At 44.0% G+C, this 22,642-nt stretch overlaps 1 protein-coding gene and 1 long non-coding RNA gene across 4 annotated transcripts in view; one reads left to right on the top strand and one right to left on the bottom strand.

Moving 5' to 3' along the window:
• The window catches only part of LOC140188732 (uncharacterized), a 444,984-nt gene that overhangs the window by 384,087 nt on the left and 38,255 nt on the right, over positions 1–22,642 (top strand). For all 3 annotated transcript variants that reach the window (XM_072245312.1, XM_072245313.1, XM_072245314.1), the window contains 4 exons: positions 2,165–2,293; positions 4,783–4,914; positions 18,850–18,978; positions 19,761–19,889. In XM_072245312.1, coding sequence (XP_072101413.1) covers positions 2,165–2,293; positions 4,783–4,914; positions 18,850–18,978; positions 19,761–19,889 — 519 coding nt within the window. The remainder of the gene's footprint in view (positions 1–2,164; positions 2,294–4,782; positions 4,915–18,849; positions 18,979–19,760; positions 19,890–22,642) is intronic.
• Positions 5,090–19,869, bottom strand: LOC140188733 (uncharacterized). Its single transcript, XR_011883369.1, has 3 exons — positions 19,739–19,869; positions 19,064–19,147; positions 5,090–5,889 (listed from the first exon to the last, which is right to left on the bottom strand). It is a non-coding gene; the product is annotated as an uncharacterized lncRNA (long non-coding RNA).

The following is a 22,642-nucleotide window of genomic DNA, read 5'->3' as shown; positions in this document are numbered from 1 at the left end:
TCATGGAAAGGACCCCCACTTACTTTTTCTGCAGCTTTGATGAACTACAGACCCCAAACCTGTCCTTTGTGTCTGAGGTGGCTGATATGGCCGGTGTTTGATTGAAAAATTTGGGATGCGCCACAGTAGAGTAGTGGTTAGAGCAATGCTGTTACAGCTCGAGGTGCCGGAGTTCAGGATTCAATTCCTGCGTTGTCTGTAAGGACTTTCTACGTCCTCCCCATGAACCGCATGGGTTTCCTTCGGGCGCTGTGGTATCCTCCCACAGCCCAAAGCCGTACCACTTCATAGGTTATTTGGTCATTGTAAATTGACCTGTGACTAGGCTAGGGTTAAATCGGCGGGTTGCTGGGCCAGGAGGGCCTTTTCCAAGCTGTAACTCTAAATAAATAAAACAAGACAGAAAAATGGAGGATTAGGGATTGGATGTGCTGGTTCAGTGTTTGAGCCAGGCTTTTGTGTGATCCTAACATATAGACTCAAAGTTCCCAAAGTTCAAAGTAAATTTAATATCAAAGTGCGTATATATCACCACATACTACCCTGAGATTCATTTTCTTGCAGGCATTCACATTAGAACAAAGGAAAACGTGGCCCAGATGGTGGGTGCTCTTGATGAAGGACGCTGCTTTCTTGCGCCAGTGCTCCTTGTAGATATGCTCAATGGTGGGCAGGGCTTTCCCTGTGATGGACTCAGTGTCCCTCTGAATGTTACTTCTCCACCTTCAATGCTCATGACCAGGGATTCTCAAGCGTCAGTGACGATATTGACCTTCTTCAAGGAGCCTTTAAAAAATCCTTGTTGGGTCTTTGACACCAAACACCTGATTTTCAAAGGGCGAAAGGATGAAGGGAATTGTGATTTCCATCATCGATGTTTGCCATTGTTGGGAGGTGGCGCCTGAAAATAGATCTACTTCCTTGCCATCTGCCTGAATTTAACTCCTGGTATGAAATTTCTCTTGATTTTGTTCTCAGTAACTTTCTAAGGGAGAAACATTCAGATTTCCACTACCCAGATTCCTGTTTCTATGCAACTTTGTTGATTCTGAAGAACTGGGAAGATCTGTGCTCTGGCACAGTTGGCTGAAATCAACCATTTCAACATGATCTCAAGATCATGCAGAGTTAATTGCCAGGAATTCCCCAGGAGTCTCTCTTCTGATGTCAACTCTCCAGAACTGATTACTCACTATTCTAATGACTGCAGCTCACCCAAGCAAGTTGGTATAACCCAGCAATACATTTCCGCCAGGTTCCACACTGCAGGTGTAACACCTGTCCATCAACACAATGCTGAGAACTTGGGTCGGGGTCTGTAATTCATCAAATGTGAGTGGGGGTCTGTCCCATGACAAGATTCTGGGATCTTGTACAGATTTTTCTTTCCATCTTTCCCACCGCTCTAATGTTACAGTGTGATGAAGGAATGCACCTGCCTTGCCTGCATTCACTGTGTTGTCTCACTGTTAACCTTTCAGCGTCTGTACCCTGCCAGATTCCCTGCTCTTCATCTCCCACCTTTGGATTTTTACTCAAGCTCCAGAGACACTAATGTTTTGTTTTACTCAGTGATCAGCTCTTCCCAGCCCTCCATGATCTTCACAAGTTCTTCTTAGCTAATTAATCCTTCTTGCCTATCACCACCCCTAGTCCTCAAACTCAAATGTTGCGACTCTTTGGTTGAACTCAGCTGCTAGATCTGTCTAGACTTCTTTCTCTTCTCCTACCTGACACCACCAGCTTCCTTTCCTCAGGGGAACATTGACTCAGACCATGAAAGGCCTGCATCGGGCATTTTCATGCCTTACAAGGCGCAGATTGGAAGTCTGCGTGGGGTGCCACTCCTTGCACAGACACTAGAGCAATGTGTGGTTAAGTGCCTTGCTTAAGGACATAAACATGCTGCCTCAGCTGAGGCTTGAACTAGCAACCTTCAGATCACTAGATGAAGCCTTAACCACTTGGCCACGTGCCCAACACAAAGGGGATCCACAATGCCAGCCAACTACATCTTGGAAAACCGGGATATTATTACAAAGTTAGACATTAGAGAACAATTGAATCAAGTGTAAAATGAGACAAAGTTAACCTCTGTGTTAACTGTAATATTTTCCTTGTGATATTTTCAAGAATCCTGACTGGAGTCTGTTTTCTTTTGCAGTTTGCCAAGCAGGCCGATATGGCCCGGGCTGTCAAATGCGATGTGGATGTGAGAACAAGGGGCAGTGTGACCCTGTCACGGGACGCTGTAAGTGCTCTCCAGGATGGACTGGCCACAACTGCAGGAGAGGTAGGAGCCATTCACAGTTGGCTAGCTCCAGAACTTCTCAGCACCTCTGTCATTTAGGATCTTTTTTAAACAATAATCTGCCAAAACAATTGGCTGTCTTTCTTTGGATCGATCTAACTTTGCTTGATCACACCTGTGTGATACCCTTATTATACAGAAGGTGCTTTTCCAATGCAAATAGTTTTTATTGTGACATGGAAAGTGAACTGTTGCCTGAACCATCTGAAGCATTATTTAATGCACAGCAGCATCTGTATTAGACAGTCGGGATACGGTACTTGTGTTGGAAATACCTGACCGAGCCTTAAGTTTCTTGAGCCTTCTACAATACTGGTTATGTCATAAATGACCATTTCTGCAACTTTCACCCAGCATTTCAACATGTTCCCTGAAACCTGAAGCAAATCCCATCCCCCACCCCCCGGTCCTGAAAGCTCCAGTTATCCTAACATGCACAGCCTGTTGGGGCAGACTTTCAGTACCCCGCGTTCAGTTTAGAGACACAAAATTGTAACAGGCCCTCTGGCCCAGTGAGCCTGCGCCGCCAAATTGCACCCATGTGACCTAAGCAATTGAACTATTAACCTGTACGTCTTCGGAATGTGGGAGGAAACCGGAGCACCCGGACAAAACCAGGGGGAAGAACGTACAAGCTCCTTACAGGAAGTGGCACAAATGAACCTGCGCCCAAGGACTGGAAGCCCTGAAGTGGCCTGTCCTGGGCTTGGAGATCTGTCTGTATGTGTGAGTGGCTGAGAGGATGGCAAAGGGGCTTGTTTTGCTGTGTTACTTTGTTTTGTTATTGTTTTTGCTGCTTGTGCTGTTCTTCTAAACATGGTGGGCACGTTTTTTGTGGCAACATGTGTGGGCTGCCCCCAGCACATCCTTGGGTGTGTTGGTTGTACGTTTCGATGTACATGTGGTAAATAAAGCTGAATTTGAATCTAAATTTATTCTATAGTTTGGTCTGTTCCATATACTCTGGTTATTATTAAGGCATAAAACCTAAGATGGCCAAAACTGGTAGGTTGTAACAATCCAGTTCATATTTTTAATGGCACCAGAGATTCTGCAGATACGAGGTATCTTGAATAAGACACACAAAACACTGGAAGAACTCAACAAGTCAGGTGGTCTCAGCCCAAAACAACGACTATTCATTTCCTGTACAGATGCCGCCTGACCTGCTGAGTTTCTCCAGCATTTTGTGTGTGTTGCTCACATTACTAACGTGCTGGATGCTACAACGCAGTATAAAGTGCCCTAGGAAAGGGACTGTATTGGGACAATGTAAGATTGTATTCATTGTCCCTAAGGCTTTATATGGGACTACTCACCTCTGTGCTGATGGTGTACTCGTGGTCAGGAGGAGACGGAAGGCGAAGTATGTGATGAGGATGAAAACTGAGTGGTGAGACTTTCCCCATCATTTCTCCTTTCCTTCCTTAGCTGGAATGTTCACAGGTTGGAGCTCCTGGGCAGTGTCCTATAAGTTCCATCTCTCATGGCCGTGGCCTGGCAGAGGTTAAAAAGATGGGCACTGAGTTCAGAGGCGGAGGCACTCTGCACGTTTGAGCACTGGAGATGCCCTATTGAGATGGGTGGTACTGATGAACACTCAGAAGACTGTTGAGTATTGTTGAACCATTTTGAGGAGTCTTAAGGCTATAGATTGTTCATCCACTGGCCAGTCCGGTTTTCAAGTGTTGATATGTTTGCCCAGCTTAAAACTTGAGTCAGTGGTAATCCCAAGATATTAGAACATGGAATAGTACAGCACAGTACAGGCCCTTTGGCCCACAATGTTGTGCTGACTCTCAGACCCTGCCTCCCATATAACCCCCCACCTTAAATTCCTCCATATACCTGTCTAGTAGTCTCTTAAACTTCACTGGTGTATCTGCCTCCACCACTGACTCAGGCAGTGCATTCCACGCACCACCACTCTCTGAGTAAAAAACCTTCCTCTAATATCCCCCTTGAACTTCCCACCCCTTACCTTAAAGCCATGTCCTCTTGTATTGAGCAGTGGTGCCCTGGGGAAGAGGTGCTGACTATCCACTCCAGCTATTCCTCTTGTTATCTTGTATTCCTCTATCATGTCTCCTCTCATCCTCCTTCTCTCCAAAGAGTACAGCTCTAGCTCCCTTAATCTCTGATCATGATGCATACTCTCTAAACCAGGCAGCATCCTGGTAAATCTCCTCTGTACCCTTTCCAATGCTTCCACATCCTTCCTATAGTGAGGCGGCCAGAACTGGACACAGTACTCCAAGTGTGGCCTAACCAGAGTTTTATAGAGCTGCATCATTACATTGCGACTTTTAAACTCTATCCCTTGACTTATGAAAGCTAACACCCCATAAGTTTTCTTAACTATCCTATCTATCTGTATTGACTATGTGTGTGCTGGCAAGTGCAACCAGTAAATTCTGAGTCTTGTTGGTACATAGCCCAGGACAATGACTGTTGTTTTTGTTTATTTTAAGCCTGCGATGCCGGCCAATGGGGTCCAGACTGTTTGAGCGCTTGTGACTGCAGGAACAGTGATGGGAGCTGCCATGCCATCACTGGACAGTGCATCTGTGAGGCAGGTTTTACTGCCCAACGCTGTGACCAGAGTAAGTACCTTTAGAAAGTACAAGGCTGAAGGTCACTTCATCAACTTGCTCCACGAGAACTGAGCATCGTCTTGTTAGAACAAATGTCAAGAATCTGATTGACTTCTTCTCATTTCTAATTATAACAAAGTCAAAATCAAGTTTATTGTCCTATGCACAAGTACATGTATGCAGAGGTGTAATGAAATGACCTACTTGCAGTTACACCACAAGTATATAGCATCAAAGACACAACATTCGAAAGGAAAACATAAATTATACAGTACAAGAAAGAACATAATATATACAGAAAGGTGCCGGTAAAAGGCCACCTGCCCTGTTCATGGACTGTTTGGCTTATTCCCATCATAGCATCCATACCAGGACCACCAGGTTCAAAAAAACAGTTACATTCCCCAAACAGTAAGGCTGATCAACAGCTCCACCCACTTTCAGATGGTGACGAGGATGTGTACAGGAAGGTTGGTTGAATGGTGCTGCAGTAACAACCTTGCACTCAATGTCAGTAAACCAACAAATTGATTCTGGACTTCAGGAAGGGTAGGTTGAGGGAACAGACTCCAGTCCTCATCGAGGGATTAGGAGTGCAAAGGGTAAGTGGTTTCAAGTTACTGGGAGTCAACATCTCTTAGGATCTATCCTGGGCTCAATATATTGATGCAATTACAAAGAAGTAATTACAGTGGCTGTATTCCATTAGGGGTTTGAGAAGATTTGGTATGTCACCAAAGGCTTTCGCAAGTTTCTACAGGTATACCAAGGAGAACGTTCTAGCTGCCTGCACCATCATCTGGTATGGGGGGGGTGGGGGAGCACTGCGCAGCATCGAAATAAGCTGCAGAAAGTTGTAGACTCAGCCAGCTCCATGATGGGCCCTTGGCTTCCCAGCATCCAGGACATCTTCAAGGACTCATGCCTCAAAGAGACAGCATCCATCATTATGGATCCCCGTCCTCCTCCTCCATTGCTACCATCCTGGAGGTACAAAAAGCCCAAAGGCACACACTCAACATTTCAAGAACAGCTCCGCTCCTCCACCATCAGATTTCTGAATAGACAATGAACCCATGAACCTCAGTATTTTCCCCTACTCTTTTGCACTGCTTATTTAATTCATTTTTAATATTTAATTTTTATTGTAATTTATGGTTTTTATTAATGTATTCTCTGTCTTATTTTGTTTTTTTGTGCTTTGTCAGATCCTGATTATTTCGTTCTCCTATACATTTTTGTTCTGGAATTGGCTTTAAATAGTCTTGAACCTTGTAAAGTCTATTGTAGTACAAAGTGGAGAGGGTGTTGCTCTACTGGGCTGGGCTGATGATTAGGGTTGTGCAGGTTGGTTCAAGAACCAAATGGTAGAAGGGAAGGAGCACATGGATATACTGTAGGTGTGCTACTCAGTTCCCAGACCACACTCCTCGGGGGAATTGCTATACACTTGGAAAAGTAATTCATGCTGTCCATATGCAGACTAAACAGGGAAAATCTATTCCCTTTCTAACGTCACTAACGCTTCACCTCAGGTAGTTAATTTTTCCACAGCTGTTTGTGAGACCCTGTTGTGTTAATCTAAGCTCCCTATGTTAAATCAGTGCAACTCATTGGACCTGTGGTTATGGAAGGTGCTATATAAATACCAATCATTTTCACCTTACAAACACGGCTTGGTCAGAGAATATCATGGATTCCAAAAGTAGCTTGTCCCGTGAAGCAGCTTAACTTTAGAGTCTAAAGCCGAGAATTGACTTTCACTTATTTTTATAGAACATAGAATAGTACAGCACGGTACAGGCCCTTCAGCCCACATTGTTGTGCCAACCCTCAAACCCTGCCTCCCATATAACCTCCCACCTTAAATTCCTCCATATAGCTGTCCAGTAGTCTCTTAAATCTCACTAGTGTATCTGCCTCCACCACTGACTCAGGCAGTGTATTCCATGCACCAACCACTCTCTGAGTAAAAAACCCTCCTCTAATAACCCCCTTGAACTTCCCACCCCTTACCTTAAAGCCATGTCCCCTTGTATTGAGCAGTGGTGCCCTGGGGAAGAGGGGCTAGCTATCCACTCTATCTATTCCTCTTAATATCTTGTATACCTCTATCATGTCTCCTGTCATCCTCCTTCTCTCCAAAGAGTAAAGCCCTAGCTCCCTTAACCTCTGATCATAATGCATACTCTCTAAACCAAGCAGCATCCTGGTAAATCTCCTCTGTACCCTTTCCAATGCTTCCACATCCTTCCTATAGTGAGGTGACCAGAACTGGACACAGTACTCCAAGTGTGGCCTAACCAGAGTTTTATAGAGCTACGTCATTACCTCGCGGCTCTTAAAGTCTATCCCTCGACTTATGAAAGCTAACACCCCATAAGCTTTCTTAACTAGCCTATCCACCTATGAGGCAACTTTCAGGAATCTGTGGACATGTACCCCCAGTTCCTTCTGCTCCTCCACACTACCAAGTACCCTACCATTTACTTTGTACTCTGCCTTGGAGTCTGTCCTTCCAAAATGTACCACCTCACACTTCTCCGGGTTGAACTCCATCTGCCACTTCTCAGCCCACTTCTGTATCCTATCAATGTCTCGCTGCAATCTTCGACAATCCTCTACACTATCTACAACACCACCAACCTTTGTGTCGTCTGCAAACTTGCCAACCCACCCTTCTACCACCACATCCAGGTCGTTATTAAAAATCACGAAAAGTAGAGGTCCCAGAACCGATCCTTGTGGGACACCACTAGTCGCAACCCTCCAATCCGAATGTACTCCCTCCACCACCACCCTCTGCCTTCTGCAGGCAAGCCAATTCTGAATCCACCTGGCCAAACTTCCCTGCCTTCTGACCTTTTGTTGGTCTAAGAGGATGTTGCTTGCTTGGCATCTGTCTGTCTCGAAGGACAGTGGGTGATGATGATGATCATCACAAGTCTGGGCGGAAGGTATGGGGATCCTGAGATAGCCAGTCGCCAAGATCCCCCTCTCAGCCTCACTGGTGTAGTCCAAAGGAAAGCTTATGGGGCAATATGTTTGGCACCAGCTTGGCTGCAGGAGCTGCCGGAAGGATGTTCAATGACGTCCACCTGTCTCAGGGGCTCCTCTCCGGATTTGCTGTCTGGGTTTACTCCAGTAGCCTTTGTCTCTCCTGAGGCTGCCCACAAGGCAGTGGGGCTATTTACCCATAGCTGGGGATCTGGTTCATGAGCACCAGGGTGTGTCGACACGCTGGTGGGCCTGCGTGCCATGTGTGCATGGGCCAGGCCTCCCTCCTGTCCTCTGTAGTTCAGCCTGAGTCCGAAAGGAGTTCAGTTTCCATGTGTCGCCAGCGAGGAGGCACTGCAGGAGGCTTGCTGTTGGGGAGACTATACACTGGCAGGGAGAGACTTACACATTCAGCTCTCCTTTTTGCAAGCCTGCTGGCCAGTGGTGAGAGCTGAAAGTGAGAGTGACAAGTGCTATCCACTACACTGCCACACTAGGTGCGTCACAACAGCCATTTGACACACAGTAAGCGGATAATATGATGCCAAATAAGGAGGCATTATAGTGAGATAGTCTTACTTTAAAAAATCACATTGGTAGTATCCAGGATGTCTTCAAGGAGAAAAGCCTCAAAAAGGTGGCATCCATCATTAAGGACCCCTTTCACCCAGGTCATAGAAACATAAAAACATAGAAAATAGGTGCAGGAGTAGGCCATTCGGCCTTCGAGCCTGCACCGCCATTTATTATGATCATGGCTGATCATCCAATTCAGAACCCCGCCCCAGCCTTCCCTCCATACCCCCTGATCCCTGTAGCCACAAGGGCCATATCTAACTCCCTCTTAAATATAGCCAATGAACTGGCCTCAACTGTTTCCTGTGGCAGAGAATTCCACAGATTCACCATTCTCTGTGTGAAGAAGTTTTTCCTAATCTCGGTCCTAAAAGGCTTCCCCTTTATCCTCAAACTGTGACCCCTCGTTCTGGACTCCCCCAACATCGGGAACAATCTTCCTGCATCTAGCCTGTCCAATCCCTTTAGGATTTTATACGTTTCAATCAGATCCCCCCTCAATCTTCTAAATTCCAACGAGTACAAGCCCAGTTCATCCAGTCTTTCTTTATATGAAAGTCCTGCCATCCCAGGAATCAATCTGGTGAACCTTCTTTGTACTCCCTCTATGGCAAGGATGTCTTTCCTCAGATTAGTAGACCAAAACTGCACACAATACTCCAGGTGTGGTCTCACCAAGGCCTTGTACAACTGCAGTAGTACCTCCCTGCTCCTGTACTCGAATCCTCTCGCTATAAATGCCAGCATACCATTCGCCTTTTTCACCGCCTGCTGTACCTGCATGCCCACTTTCAATGACTGGTGTATAATGACACCCAGGTCTCGTTGCACCTCCCCTTTTCCTAATCGGCCACCATTCAGATAATAATCTGTTTTCCTATTTTTGCCACCAAAGTGGATAACTTCACATTTATCCACATTAAATTGCATCTGCCATGAATTTGCCCACTCACCCAACCTATCCAAGTCACTCTGCATCCTCTTAGCATCCTCCTCACAGCTAACACTGCCGCCCAGCTTCGTGTCATCCGCAAACTTGGAGATGCTGCATTTAATTCCCTCGTCCAAGTCATTAATATATATTGTGAACAACTGGGGTCCCAGCACTGAGCCCTGCGGTACCCCACTAGTCACCGCCTGCCATTCTGAAAAGGTCCCATTTATTCCCACTCTTTGCTTCCTGTCTGCTAACCAATTCTCCATCCACATCAATACCTTACCCCCAATACCGTGTGCTTTAAGTTTGCACACTAATCTCCTGTGTGGGACCTTGTCAAAAGCCTTTTGAAAATCCAAATATACCACATCCACTGGTTCTCCCCTATCCACTCTACTAGTTACATGCTCAAAAAATTCTGAGATTTGTCAGACATGATTTTCCTTTCACAAATCCATGCTAACTTTGTCCAATGATTTCACCGCTTTCCAAATGTGCTGTTATCACATCTTTGATAACTGACTCCAGCAGTTTCCCCACCACCGACGTTAGGCTAACCAGTCTATAATTCCCCGGTTTCTCTCTCCCTCCTTTTTTAAAAAGTGGGGTTACATTAGCCACCCTCCAATCCTCAGGAACTAGTCCAGAATCTAACAAGTTTTGAAAAATTATCACTAATGCATCCATTATTTCTTGGGCTACTTCCTTAAGCACTCTAGGATGCAGACCATCTGGCCCTGGGGATTTATCTGCCTTCAATCTCTTCAATTTACCTAACACCACTTCCCTACTAACATGTATTTCGCTCAGTTCCTCCATCTCACTGGACCCTCTGTCCCCTACTATTTCTGGAAGATTATTTATGTCCTCCTTAGTGAAGACAGAACCAAAGTAATTATTCAATTGGTCTGCCATGTCCTTGCTCCCCATAATCAATTCACCTGTTTCTGTCTGTAGGGGACCAACATTTGTCTTTACCAGTCTTTTCCTTTTTACATATCTATAAAAGCTTTTACAGTCCGTTTTTATTTTCCCTGCCAGTTTTCTCTCATAATCTTTTTTCCCCTTCCTAATTAAGCCCTTTGTCCTCCTCTGCTGAACTCTGAGTTTCTCCCAGTCCTCAGGTGAGCCACTTTCTCTGGCTAATTTGTATGCTTCTTCTTTGGAATTGATACTATCCCTAATTTCTCTTGTCAGCCACGGGTGCACTACCTTCCTTGATTTATTCTTTTGCCAAACTGGGATGAACAATTGTTGTAGTTCATCCATGCAACCTTTAAATGCTTGCCATTGCATATCCACCGTCAATCCTTTAAGTGTCATTTGCCAGTCTATCTTAGCTAATTCACGTCTCATACCTTCAAAGTTACCCCTCTTTAAGTTCAGAACCTTTGTTTCTGAATTAACTATGTCACTCTCCATCTTAATGAAGAATTCCACCATATTATGTTCACTCTTACCCAAGGGGCCTCCCATGACAAGATTGCTAATTAACCCTTCCTCATTGCTCAAAACCCAGTCCAGAATAGCCTGCTCTCTAGTTGGTTCCTCGACATGTTGGTTCAAAAAACCATCCCGCATACATTCCAAGAAATCCTCTTCCTCAGCACCTTTACCAATTTGGTTCACCCAATCTACATGTAGATTGAAGTCACCCATTATAACTGCTGTTCCTTTATTGCACACATTTCTAATTTCCTGTTTAATACCATCTCCGACCTCACTACTACTGTTAGGTGGCCTGTACACAACTCCCACCAGCGTCTTCTGCCCCTTAGTGTTACGCAGCTCTACCCATATCGATTCCACATCTTCCCGGCTTATGTCCTTCCTTTCTATTGCGTTAATCTCTTCTTTGACCAGCAACGCCACCCCACCTCCCCGTCCTTCATGTCTATCCCTCCTGAATATTGAATATCCCTAAACGTTGAGCTCCCATCCCTGGTCACCCTGGAGCCATGTCTCTGTGATCCCAACTATATCATAATCATTAATAACAATCTGCACTTTCAATTCATCCACCTTATTACGAATGCTCCTTGCATTGACTCACAAAGCCTTCAGGCGCTCTTTTACAACTCTCTTAGCCCTTATACAATTATGTTGAAAAGTGGCCCTTTTTAATGCTTGCCCTGGATTTGTCGGCCTGCCACTTTTACTTTTCTCCTTAGTACTTTTTGCTTCTACCCTCACTTTACACCCCTCTCTCTCTCTGCACTGGTTCCCATCCCCCTGTTGTGAACTAACCTCCTCACGCCTAGCCTCTTTAATTTGATTCCCACCCCCTAACCATTCTAGTTTAAAGTCACCTCAGTAGCCCTCGCTAATCTCCCTGCCCTGTTCTCATTACTACCATCAGGAAGGAGGTACAGAAGCCAGAAGGCACTCACTCAACGATTCAGGAACAGCTTCTTTCCCACTGCCATCCGATTTCTGAATGGACATTGAACCCATAAACACAACCTCATTACTTGTTAATTTTTATTTTGCACTACTTATTTAATTTAATGATTTATATATATATATATATATATATATATATATACACACACTTACAGTAATTCATGTTTTTTCTATTGTTATAGTCATAGTCATACTTTATTGATCCCGAGGGAAATTGGTTTTCATTACAGTTGCACCAAAAATCGATTATGTTTTACATTGTACTGCTACCACACCAAACAACACATTTCATGATATATGCCAGTGATATTAAACCTGATTCTGATTCTGATGTTTTTGTTTTCATTGTCAAACCATCACACACTGTTCTCTAGAGCATAGCTGAGCAATGTTAATGTGAGCTGACTCCGTGATAATCACACCGAGAAATAATACTGTATCAGGGTGAATTGCCACAGGAGATGTCCAATCCAATTTCCTGATCGATGCGTTTTAAAACAAAAATGGATGCAAACACTTCAAAATCTATACAGAATGATTTCCATGCAAACATTTAAGCTGAACATCCACCGATGGTTTTTTTTCTAATTCAGCCACTAAGCTTAAGGGTTCATTTACCATTATTGTATGCATTTGGTAATTAACTAAATCACAGAGGTTGTATACATTGGAAACAGAGAAACAGGCCATTCAACACACAATCCTGCTCCATCTTTCCTCTAATCTCATGAATGCATATTTCCATTGCTTCCTCCCTCATGATCTCTCTGGCTTTCTCTCGTGCATCTTTGACAGCTGCCTGAACCGCTCTGTGGACACGCCCTGGTGCTCGTGAACCAGATCCCCAACTACGGGTAAATAGCCCCACAGCCTTGTGGGCAGCATCAGTGGAGACAAAGGCTGCGGGAGTAAATCCAGACAGCAAATCCCGAGGGAAGCCCCTCAGGTGACTGGATGTCATTGAACATCCTTCCGGCAGCTCCTGCAGCCAAGCTGGTGCCAAACGTATGGCTTCACTTTCCTTTGGACCACTCCAGTGAAGCCAAGAGGGGCATCTTGACGACTGGGCATCTCAGGATCTCCATACCTTCCGCCCAGGCTTGTAATGATGATCATATATAACCATATAACAATTACAGCATGGAAAGAGGCCATCTCGGCCCTTCGAGTCCATGCCGAACTCTTACTCTCACCTAGTCCCACCGACCTGCACTCAGCCCATAACCATCTATTCCTTTCCTGTCCTTACAGCTGTCCAATTTAACTTTAAATGACAACATTGAACCTGCCTCAACCACTTCTGCTGGAAGCTCGTTCCACACAGCTACCACTCTCTGAGTAAAGAAGTTCCCCCTCATGTTACCCCTAAACTTTTGCCCTTTAACTTTCAACTCATGTCCTCTTGTTTGCATCTCCCCCACTCTCAAAGCCTATCCACGTCAACTCTATCTATCCCCCTCATAATTTTAAATACCTCTATCAAGTCACCCATTGTCTTTCGAGACAGACGGATGCCAACCAAGCAACATCCTCTTAGACCAATAAGGATAAGTGAAATTCAGTTCTCGGCTTTAGACTCTAAAATCAAACTGCTTCACGGGACAAGCTACTTTTGGAATCCATGATGCTAAGAGGATGCAGAGTGACTTGGATAGGTTGGGTGAGTGGGCAAATTCATGGCAGATGCAATTTAATGTGGATAAATGTGAAGTTATCCACTTCGGTGGCAAAAACAGGAAAACAGATTATTATCTGAATGGTGGCCGATTAGGAAAAGGGGAGGTGCAACGAGACCTGGGTATCATTATACACCAGTCATTGAAAGTGGACATGCAGGTACAGCAGGTGGTGAAAAAGGCGAATGGTATGCTGGCATTTATAGCGAGAGGATTCGAGTACAGGAGCAGGAAGGTACTACTGCAGTTGTACAAGGCCTTGGTGAGACCACACCTGGAGTATTGTGTGCGGTTTTGGTCCCCTAATCTGAGGAAAGACATCCTTGCCATAGAGGGAGTACAAAGAAGGTTCACCAGATTGATTCCTGGGATGGCAGGACTTTCATATGAAGAAAGACTGGATGAACTGGGCTTGTACTCGATGGAATTTAGAAGATTGAGGGGGGATCTGATTGAAACATATAAAATCCTAAAGGGATTGGACAGGCTAGATGCAGGAAGATTGTTCCCAATTTTGGGGAAGTCCAGAACGAGGGGTCACAGTTTGAGGATAAAGGGGAAGCCTTTTAGGACCGAGATTAGGAAAAACTTCTTCACACAGAGAGTGGTGAATCTGTGGAATTCTCTGCCACAGGAAACAGTTGAGGCCAGTTCATTGGCTATATTTAAGAGGGTGTTAGATATGGCCCTTGTGGCTACAGGGATCAGGGGGTATGGAGGGAAGGCTGGGGCAGGGTTCTGAGTTGGATGATCAGCCATGATCATAATAAATGGCGGTGCAGGCTCGAAGGGCTGAATGGCCTACTCCTGCACCTATTTTCTATGTTTCTATGATATTCACTGGCCAAGCTGTGCTTGTAAGATGAAGTGATTTGTATCTCTAACCGTAGGTCCAATGAGTTGTACTGCCATAACATGGGGAGCTTATATTAACACAACAGGGTCTCACAAACAGCAGTGGAAAAATTCTTACCATTCTCCAAATAGAGAATTTTTTCCTGAATGGCTTATTAGTATGCAGATGATGTTCTAGTAAAAGAATCTTTTTATGTTAATCTTAAAGAATTATAAAATAAAATCACTCCCCCCACTGAAAAAAAATAACCTCCTCAGTTATCTGTTTTTTAGAAGCTACTGATGCGGCTTTATAAGGCATTGGACAGACTGTGCTTGGAGTACTGCGAGCAGTATTTGGGCCCCTTATCTAAGAAGGGATGGACTGGCGTTGGAGAGGTTCCAGAAGAGGTTTACAGGAATGATCCTGAGAATGAAAGGGTTAACGCATGAGGAGTATTTGATGGCTCTGACCCTGTACTCGCTGGAGTTTAGAAGGAAGAGGGGGAGGGGGTCTCATTGAAACCTGCAAAATATTGAGAAGTCTAGTTAGGGTGGATGTGGAGAGGATATTTCCTACAGGGAGGAGGTTGAGGACCAGAGGGTGCAGCCTCAGAGTAGAAGAATGTTCCTTTAGAACAGAGATAAGGAGGAATTTCTTTACCAGAGAGTGATGAGTCAGTGGAATTCATTGGTGTAGGCGGCTACCTAGGCCATGTTATTAGGTGTATTTAAAGTGGAGGTTGATAGGTACTTGATTAGTCAATATGTCAAAGGTTATGGGGAGAAGACAGGAAAATGGGACTGATAAATCAGCCATGATGGAATGGTGGAGCAGACCCGATGGGCCAAATGGCATAATTCTGCTCCTATGTCTTATGTCTTGTATCTTAAGACTGAATGTGTTCCGCATAACTACATTGGACTTGGGATCGCTGCCATTTCTGTGTGGCTGTACTCTGATTTAATTAATCTCAGCCCATTTCTGATGCTGAACTGCTTTTCTCATCAAAGCAACCATTAGGATATAGAAATAATTCACATCTGGGCAAGATTTAGCATGCAATTTGTCCCAGCGAGTTTGCTTGGCCGAGCTCTATGGCACTTAAGAGGGCATTGTTTTCTGCCAAGTTCAACAGAGAGCAAATCAAGTGATGAAAGGAGAAGAGTAATAAATACCTTTGCAACAGTGGCACTTTCGTGACCTTCTCCTGTAGCGTTTAAAATGCTGAGATGTATTGCCAAGTGTCGGTGAAACTGGATTCCAAAGATGAACAGTACAAATAATAATAAGTATCCGTATATTGGGACCTTATGTGTGCAAAGAGTGGGGTATTCTTGTCAGGTTTCCAATGGAGCAAGATTCCATACATAGCATAATTGTTTTCATTTTTAGACATAAATGTTACCTTGGGAGTATAGTAGGAAACTGAGATGTCGTTGTGGACTCCTCTGAGCTGACAATTAGGCAGACAAATGACTTTGATTCAGAAGTGGTGTGCTCTAAATTGAACAGCAGAACCCAAGTTGGATCCAAGGGATTCCTGGCATATTTTGAATTGGAGTGTGGGGGTTGTGGGGCTGTGGTGGAGAGAGGACCTTTCCATCATTAAACAGCGCATTAGATGCATGCACTGAGACACCATCAATGTGAGGTGAAGAGCCAAAGCAATTGTATTCAGGTTACTGCCACAGTAGATCAAAATATTAGCATCTGTAGTGCTCTTTTCCTGACTAGGAAGTCTCTGAGTTTCCCACTCAGAAAGAAGTCCTATGTAAATGAGGCAAGGCTTTAAGAGTGAAGACGCAATGCCAATGTCAACCCAAACTCTGATCACACGAATTGGAATCCTTCACTTGCCTTCTACTGCAATTCCATTATGGTCTATCTAGCTGTGACCTTGTACCATATTGTCAAATCGGGGCAGCACAGTATCACAACACTTTACAATACCACCAACCCAGCTTCAATTCCCGCCACTGCCTGTAAGGAGTTTGTATGTTCTCCCCCGTGACCGCGTGGGTTTCCTCCGGGTGTTCCGGTTTCCTCCCACAGTCCAAAGCCGTACCAGCTGATAGGTTAATTGGTCATTGTAAATTGTCCTGTGATTAGGCTAGGGTTAAATTGGGGGTTGCTGGGTGGCGTGGCTCAAAGGGCACTTTCTTTGCACTCTGTTAGTTTTACTTTGTTCTACCTCAATATACTGTGTAATGAATCGATCTGTTAACAGTATACCTTGATTCATATTGACAATAATAAATCAATTAATTATTCCAATTGGGTTATGATATCTAAAGTAATTTCCAAATATCAGAAACAGGTTGTCTGATGAATATACTTTAATATAAGTTATGCTAATAATAGACAGCAGGAGTGTGGAGATTTAAGTGTCTCATAATTCAGTCTGAGAAAATCTTTTAAACTTGTTAACACAACACTGCTTCCTAAAGACAGCCTTTATACGGGAATATTCAGTCTCCTACCAGACCTCACTCAGTTGCAGTGTCACAGACTTAAACCTGGTTAGTTTCTTGGACCAGTCTTAACCTGTCATTGCCTAGGACCCGGTGATAACCTAGTCACCTTGTCTCTCAGCCCACGGATGACCCAGTTACTACTGTTTCTCAGTGATATCCCAGTAACAGTGTCTCAGCTCAATGATAGCCCAGTCAAAACATCTCAGGCACGGCAATCACCCACTCAGGGTATCAAAGCCCGCTGGTAACTCAGTCACAGGGCCATAAACCCAGTGATTAATTTGGTTAGAATATCTCAACCTACAGTTACAGTTAGAATTCAATAATGGCCTAGTATCAGTGTTTCACCTCAGTTGTAACCCGCCTTAGTCCCAATGATAGATAATCCCCTCGCAAGGGAAGCGAGGGAGGAAATTGATGAACCTCTGGCAATGATCTTTGCATCATCAGTGGGGATGGGAGAGGTTCAAGAGGATTGGAGGGTTGTGGAAGTTGTTCCCTTATTCAAGAAAGGGAGTAGAGACAGCTCAGGACATTATACACCAGTGAGTCTCACTTCAGTGGTTGGTAAGTTGACGGAAAAGATCCTGAGATGCAGGATTTATGAACATTTGGAGAGGCATAATATGATTAGGAATAGTCAGCATGGCTTTGTCAAAGGCAGGTCATGCCTCATGAGACTGATCGAATTTTCTGAGGATGTGACTAAACACATCGATGGAGGTGGATCAGTAGATGTAGTGTATATGGATTTCAGCAAGGCATTTGATAAGGTACCCCACGCAAGGCTTATTGAGAAAGCAAGGAGGCATGGGATCCAAGGGGACATTGCTTTGTGGATCCAGAATTAGCTTGCTCACAGAAGGCAAAGACTGGTTGTAAACGGGTCATATTCTGCATGGAGGTCGGCGACCAGTGGTGCGCCTCAGGGATCTGTTCTGGGACCCCTACTCTTCGTGATTTTTATAAGTGACCTGGATGAGGAAGTGGAGGGATGGGTTAATAAATTTGCTGATGACACAAAGGTTGGGGGTGTTGTGGATAGTGTAGAGGGCTGTCAGAGGTTACAGAGGGACATTGATAGGATGTAAAACTGGGCTGAGAAGTTGCAGGTGGAGTTCAACCTAGATAAGTGTAAGGTGGTTCATTTTGGTAGGTCAAATATGATGACAGAATTTAGTATTAATGGTAAGACTCTTGGCAGTGTGGAGGATCAGAGGGATCTTGGGGTTTGAGTCAATAGGACACTCAAAGCTGCTGTGTAGGTTGACTCCGTGGTTAAGAAGGCATACGGTGCATTGGCCTTCATCAATCGTGGGATTGAGAGGTAATGTGGCAGCTATATAGGACGCTGGTCAGACCCCACTTGGAGTATTGTGCTCAGTTCTAGTTGCCTCACTACAGGAAGGATATGGAAACTATAGAAAGGGTGCAGAGGAGATTTATAAGGATGTTGCCTGGATTGGGGAGCATGCCTTATGAGAATAGGTTGAGTGAACCTGGCCTTTTTTCCTTGGAGCGACAGAGAATGAGACGTGACCTGATAGAGGTGTATAAGATGATAAGAGTCATTGATTGTGTGGATAGTCAGAAGCTTTTTCTCAGGGTTGAAATGGCTAACACGAGAGGGCACAGTTTTAAAGTGCTTGGAAGTAGGTACAGAGGAGATGTCAGGGGTAAGTTTCTTTAAGCAGAGAGTGGTGAGTGCATGGAATGGGCTGCCGGCGACGGTGGTGGAGGTGGATACGATAGGGTCTTTTAAGAGACTCCTGGACAGGTACATGGAGCTTGGAAAAATAGAGGGCTATGGTAACCCTAGGTAATTTCTAAGGTAAGGACATGTTTGGCACAGTTTTGTGGGCTGAAGGGCCAGTATTGTGCTGTAGGTTTTCTATGTTTCTATGTTTCTAAGGCTTGAGTCTAATAATAGCTGATCACAAGGTCTCAGTTCCCTTGTCACAGGGTCCAGTAATATCCTACCTGTAATGTCTCACCCAACAATAACTTAATCATGGTGCCTCAGGCATTTTTCTCCCTTTTCAGAGTGTCCTGAAGGTACCTACGGGTCTGGCTGCCGATATCGGTGTCACTGTGAAAATGGGGCCGCGTGCGATCATGTGAGCGGAGCATGTAACTGTACAGCAGGTTGGCTCGGAACATACTGTGAGCGAGGTAGGTCCAGTGATTACACTCGGAAAATGAGTCAACTGGTGAGAGATAGAATTAGTGACACAAAAAGAATTGCATCTCGTCTTACCTTCCGTGATTGCAGATCTTAAGGAATAAATTGCCGTGTTTCAGCGAGGTGAAGATCCCCATAACATTGTCTTTCTTTTTCAATCTTGTTATTGGTTTCATAATGGTAAACATAACATAATATTGAGACAAAATTATTGGGATTATATTGTTATAATTAACATATTTAATTATAAACCCAGTTGACACATGAATATTAAACCTCCCAATCGTACAGGATACAAATATAATATACATAAAAAAAATCATGAAAAAAGAAAATGTATATAAAAATATACACCAAAAGAAAAAAACTAACCTAAACAATGTTAACCAACTGAACTAAATAAAAAAGACATGGGCTGTTATGTAACATAAAAAGAGAACCATTAGTGTCGTTGACTCCACTCCTCTCAATGTATATTAAAAAGAAATAGAATAGGTTTGGAAAAGGTCAAATTACATCATATGGAAGTGTTGAATAAATGGCCTCCAAGTCTTTTTGAATTTAATAGCGGGATCATAAATAACACTTCTAATTTTTTCTAAGTTTAAACACAACATAGTTTGAGAGAACCAATGAAATGTGGTGGGAGGATTAATCTCTTTCCAATTCAGCAAAATGGATCTTCTAGCCACTAATGTAAGAAATGCAACCATCCATAACATTGTCTGTAGGCATTGGTATAGACTGTACTTTGCTCATGTTTACTCTCCAGCTTGTCCGGATGGATTCCACGGCCTGGAGTGCCGTCAGGTCTGCGACTGTCGGAACGGCGCTCGCTGTGACCATGTGACAGGATCTTGCTCATGCCCCGCAGGCTGGATTGGACTGAGCTGCAACCAGTGTGAGTTCACAGCTCTGCCCTTTCCTCAATTGTTCGTCATTCGGAATCTTGCTAAGGATCGTGCGCATGAACCTGCTTCCTGCCAAAATAAACGTTGATTGCATTTTCCTGTCAATGTTTCCCAGAGTAACTTGTTATGTCACTATTTCCTTTTCAATTGACACAATGTGATTGCAAACATTAACTTCTGGATTGCTTTGTATTCTGTTTCTGAACTTGTCTTATGCCAAGGGCAGTGTCATTAACTTACTGACCTTTTTTCAATCTATCTATCGATCTATATCGATCTCTCTATCTATCTATTTTTCTATCTGTTTTTCAATTTATCCATCTATTTTCTATCTATTTATCTATCTATCTTTCTACCCATCTGTCTATTTTTCTATCTATCTATCTACCTGCTGAGAGATACAGTACAACAGGCCCTTCTGCCTCAGGAAGGCCGCACTGCCCAATTACACCCAGGTGACAAATTAATCTTCCAACCCTTACGTCAACGGACTATGGGAGGAAACGCATTCTATCCCCACTCCTCCCAGTGGGCTTCCTCCAGGAGCTCTGGTTTCCCCACACTGTCCAAAGACATCGTGGTTAATTGGTCATTGTAAATTGCCCTGTGATTAGGCTGGGGCTAAGTGGGTGGGTCGTTGGGCCGGAAGGGCCTGTTCTGTGCTGTATTTCTAAAGAACATAAAACCAGAACACCTGCAGGAAATGGAAACCCACGTGGGCACGGGGAGAGACGACATAAACTCCTTGCAGATAGCGGCAGAACTGAGCCTGTATCTTTGGTTCTGTCAAAGCGTCACGCTAAACTGCTATGCTACTGTGCATATATATTTGTTAATCTCCCTTTCCTGTTCCAGCTTTGATCAGTAAGCTGGTTACTTCATGCCTATAAAGCAGATCCTCGACATGCTAGCTATATACAGCTAATGCTGAACTGGTTGACAGATAGCGACCATCAGGAATTAGACAGACTATTTACGCTCTCCAAGTCATTTGTTCCAATTTTCTCACCTCCTCACTGAGAATACTGTGCAGTTCCATGGGTGTTGAATGAAAACTTTCCACCCGTTAGATGTAAGCCCGAATAGTAAATTGCTTGCAAGGTGTTCACTGGGACACCCACTGTGTTCACCTGACACCTCACTGAGTGGCCCTGCCTGCCTGAACACCTTCCTACCCAGGTGCTAGATCAACAGATTCCAGTTGTCCATAAAAGGTGGCAACTGTGTGCCTTGTTCAGGCACTACAGGCGGTAAGAGTCAGCAAGCGTGGAACTCAGCCATAGAGTCATCGAGCACTGCAGCACAAAACCAGACCCTTCAGCCCATCTAATCCATGCCACACTGCTATTCCGCCCAGTCTCATTGACCCACATCTGGACCATAGCTCTCCACACCCCTCCCATCCACGTATTTATCCAAACTTCTCTTAAAATGTTGCATTCAAACCCATATCCACCACTTATTCTGGCATCACCTTCCACACTTTCACCACCCTCTGAGTGAAGATGTTCCCACTCAGGTTCCCCTTAAGCATTTCACCTTTCACCCTTAACCTATGACCTCTATTTCTTCTAACTTCAGTGGAAAAAGCCTGCTTGCATTTACCATATCTATACCCCTCATCATTTTGTACATCTCCAGCAAATTTCCCCTCATTCTCCTTCCCTCTAGGGAATAAAGTACTAATTTGTACAACTTTTACCTATAACTCAAGTTCTGAAGTCTGTGTAAATTTTCTTTGTACTCTTTCAATCTTATTGATATTGTTCCTGTAGCAAGGTGACCAGAACTGTAAACAATACTCCAAATTTGGCTTCACCAACTTCTTACACAACTTAAACATTATAACTCAACTTCTGTCTACAAAACTCTGATTTATGAAGTCCAATATGCCAAAAGCTCTCTTTGCAACCCCATTTACCCATCTACTTGAGTTACAATAAGCTTCAGATTGTCTATGAAGTTGGCAGATTTCCTTCCCTAAACTGAATAAATTTTGACAGGACAGTTTCACAGAGAGTGGTAAATCTGTGGAATTCATTGCCACAGGCAGGTGTGTGGAAGCCATGTCATTGGGTATATTTAAGGCAGAGGTTGATCGATTCTTGGTTGGTCAGGGCTTGAAGGGATACGGGGAGAAGGCAGGAGATTAGGGCTGAGAGGAAAATGGATCAGCAATGATGAAATAGCAGAGCAAACTCGATGGGCAAAATGGTCTGCTCCTACATCTTATGGTCTTAAGGTCCTAACTTTACTAATAACAGATTTTATTTCCATATAGTTAAAGCTGAGTTCAAATTTTCAATTGTCCTAATGGGATTTGATCTCACATTCTCTGAGCTACAGCCATGCCAATAAAAAGAACTACTGTACAGTTTTACCCACCATTTATACTCATGTTAACCGTATATCTCATTTGAATTGTTTACAATTGGCAGCTGCACTTTCTGCTGCCAGAGCCCAAAGCTCTAGAATCCGCTCAACCTCACTTGCCTCTTTCAGCATACTCCTTAAAAACTGGCTACCTTAACCCCATAATCCCTGCATATGGTCCAGTATAATTTTCTAAAACCATAGAATCTAGAACAGTACAGCACAGGATCAGGTCATTCAGCTCACAGTATTGTGCCAAAATAGCTAAAAAGCAAATTAAAAAACACCCAAACACTAATCCCTCCTACCTATACCATGTCCATATCCCTCCATCTTCCTCACATCCATGTGCCTATACAAACATCTCTTA

The sequence above is a fragment of the Mobula birostris genome, chromosome 27 (assembly GCF_030028105.1).
Source record: "Mobula birostris isolate sMobBir1 chromosome 27, sMobBir1.hap1, whole genome shotgun sequence".
NCBI lineage: Eukaryota > Metazoa > Chordata > Chondrichthyes > Myliobatiformes > Myliobatidae > Mobula > Mobula birostris.
The sequence above is the reverse complement of the archived record's forward strand: the minus strand, read 5'-3'. Positions and strand labels throughout refer to the sequence as shown.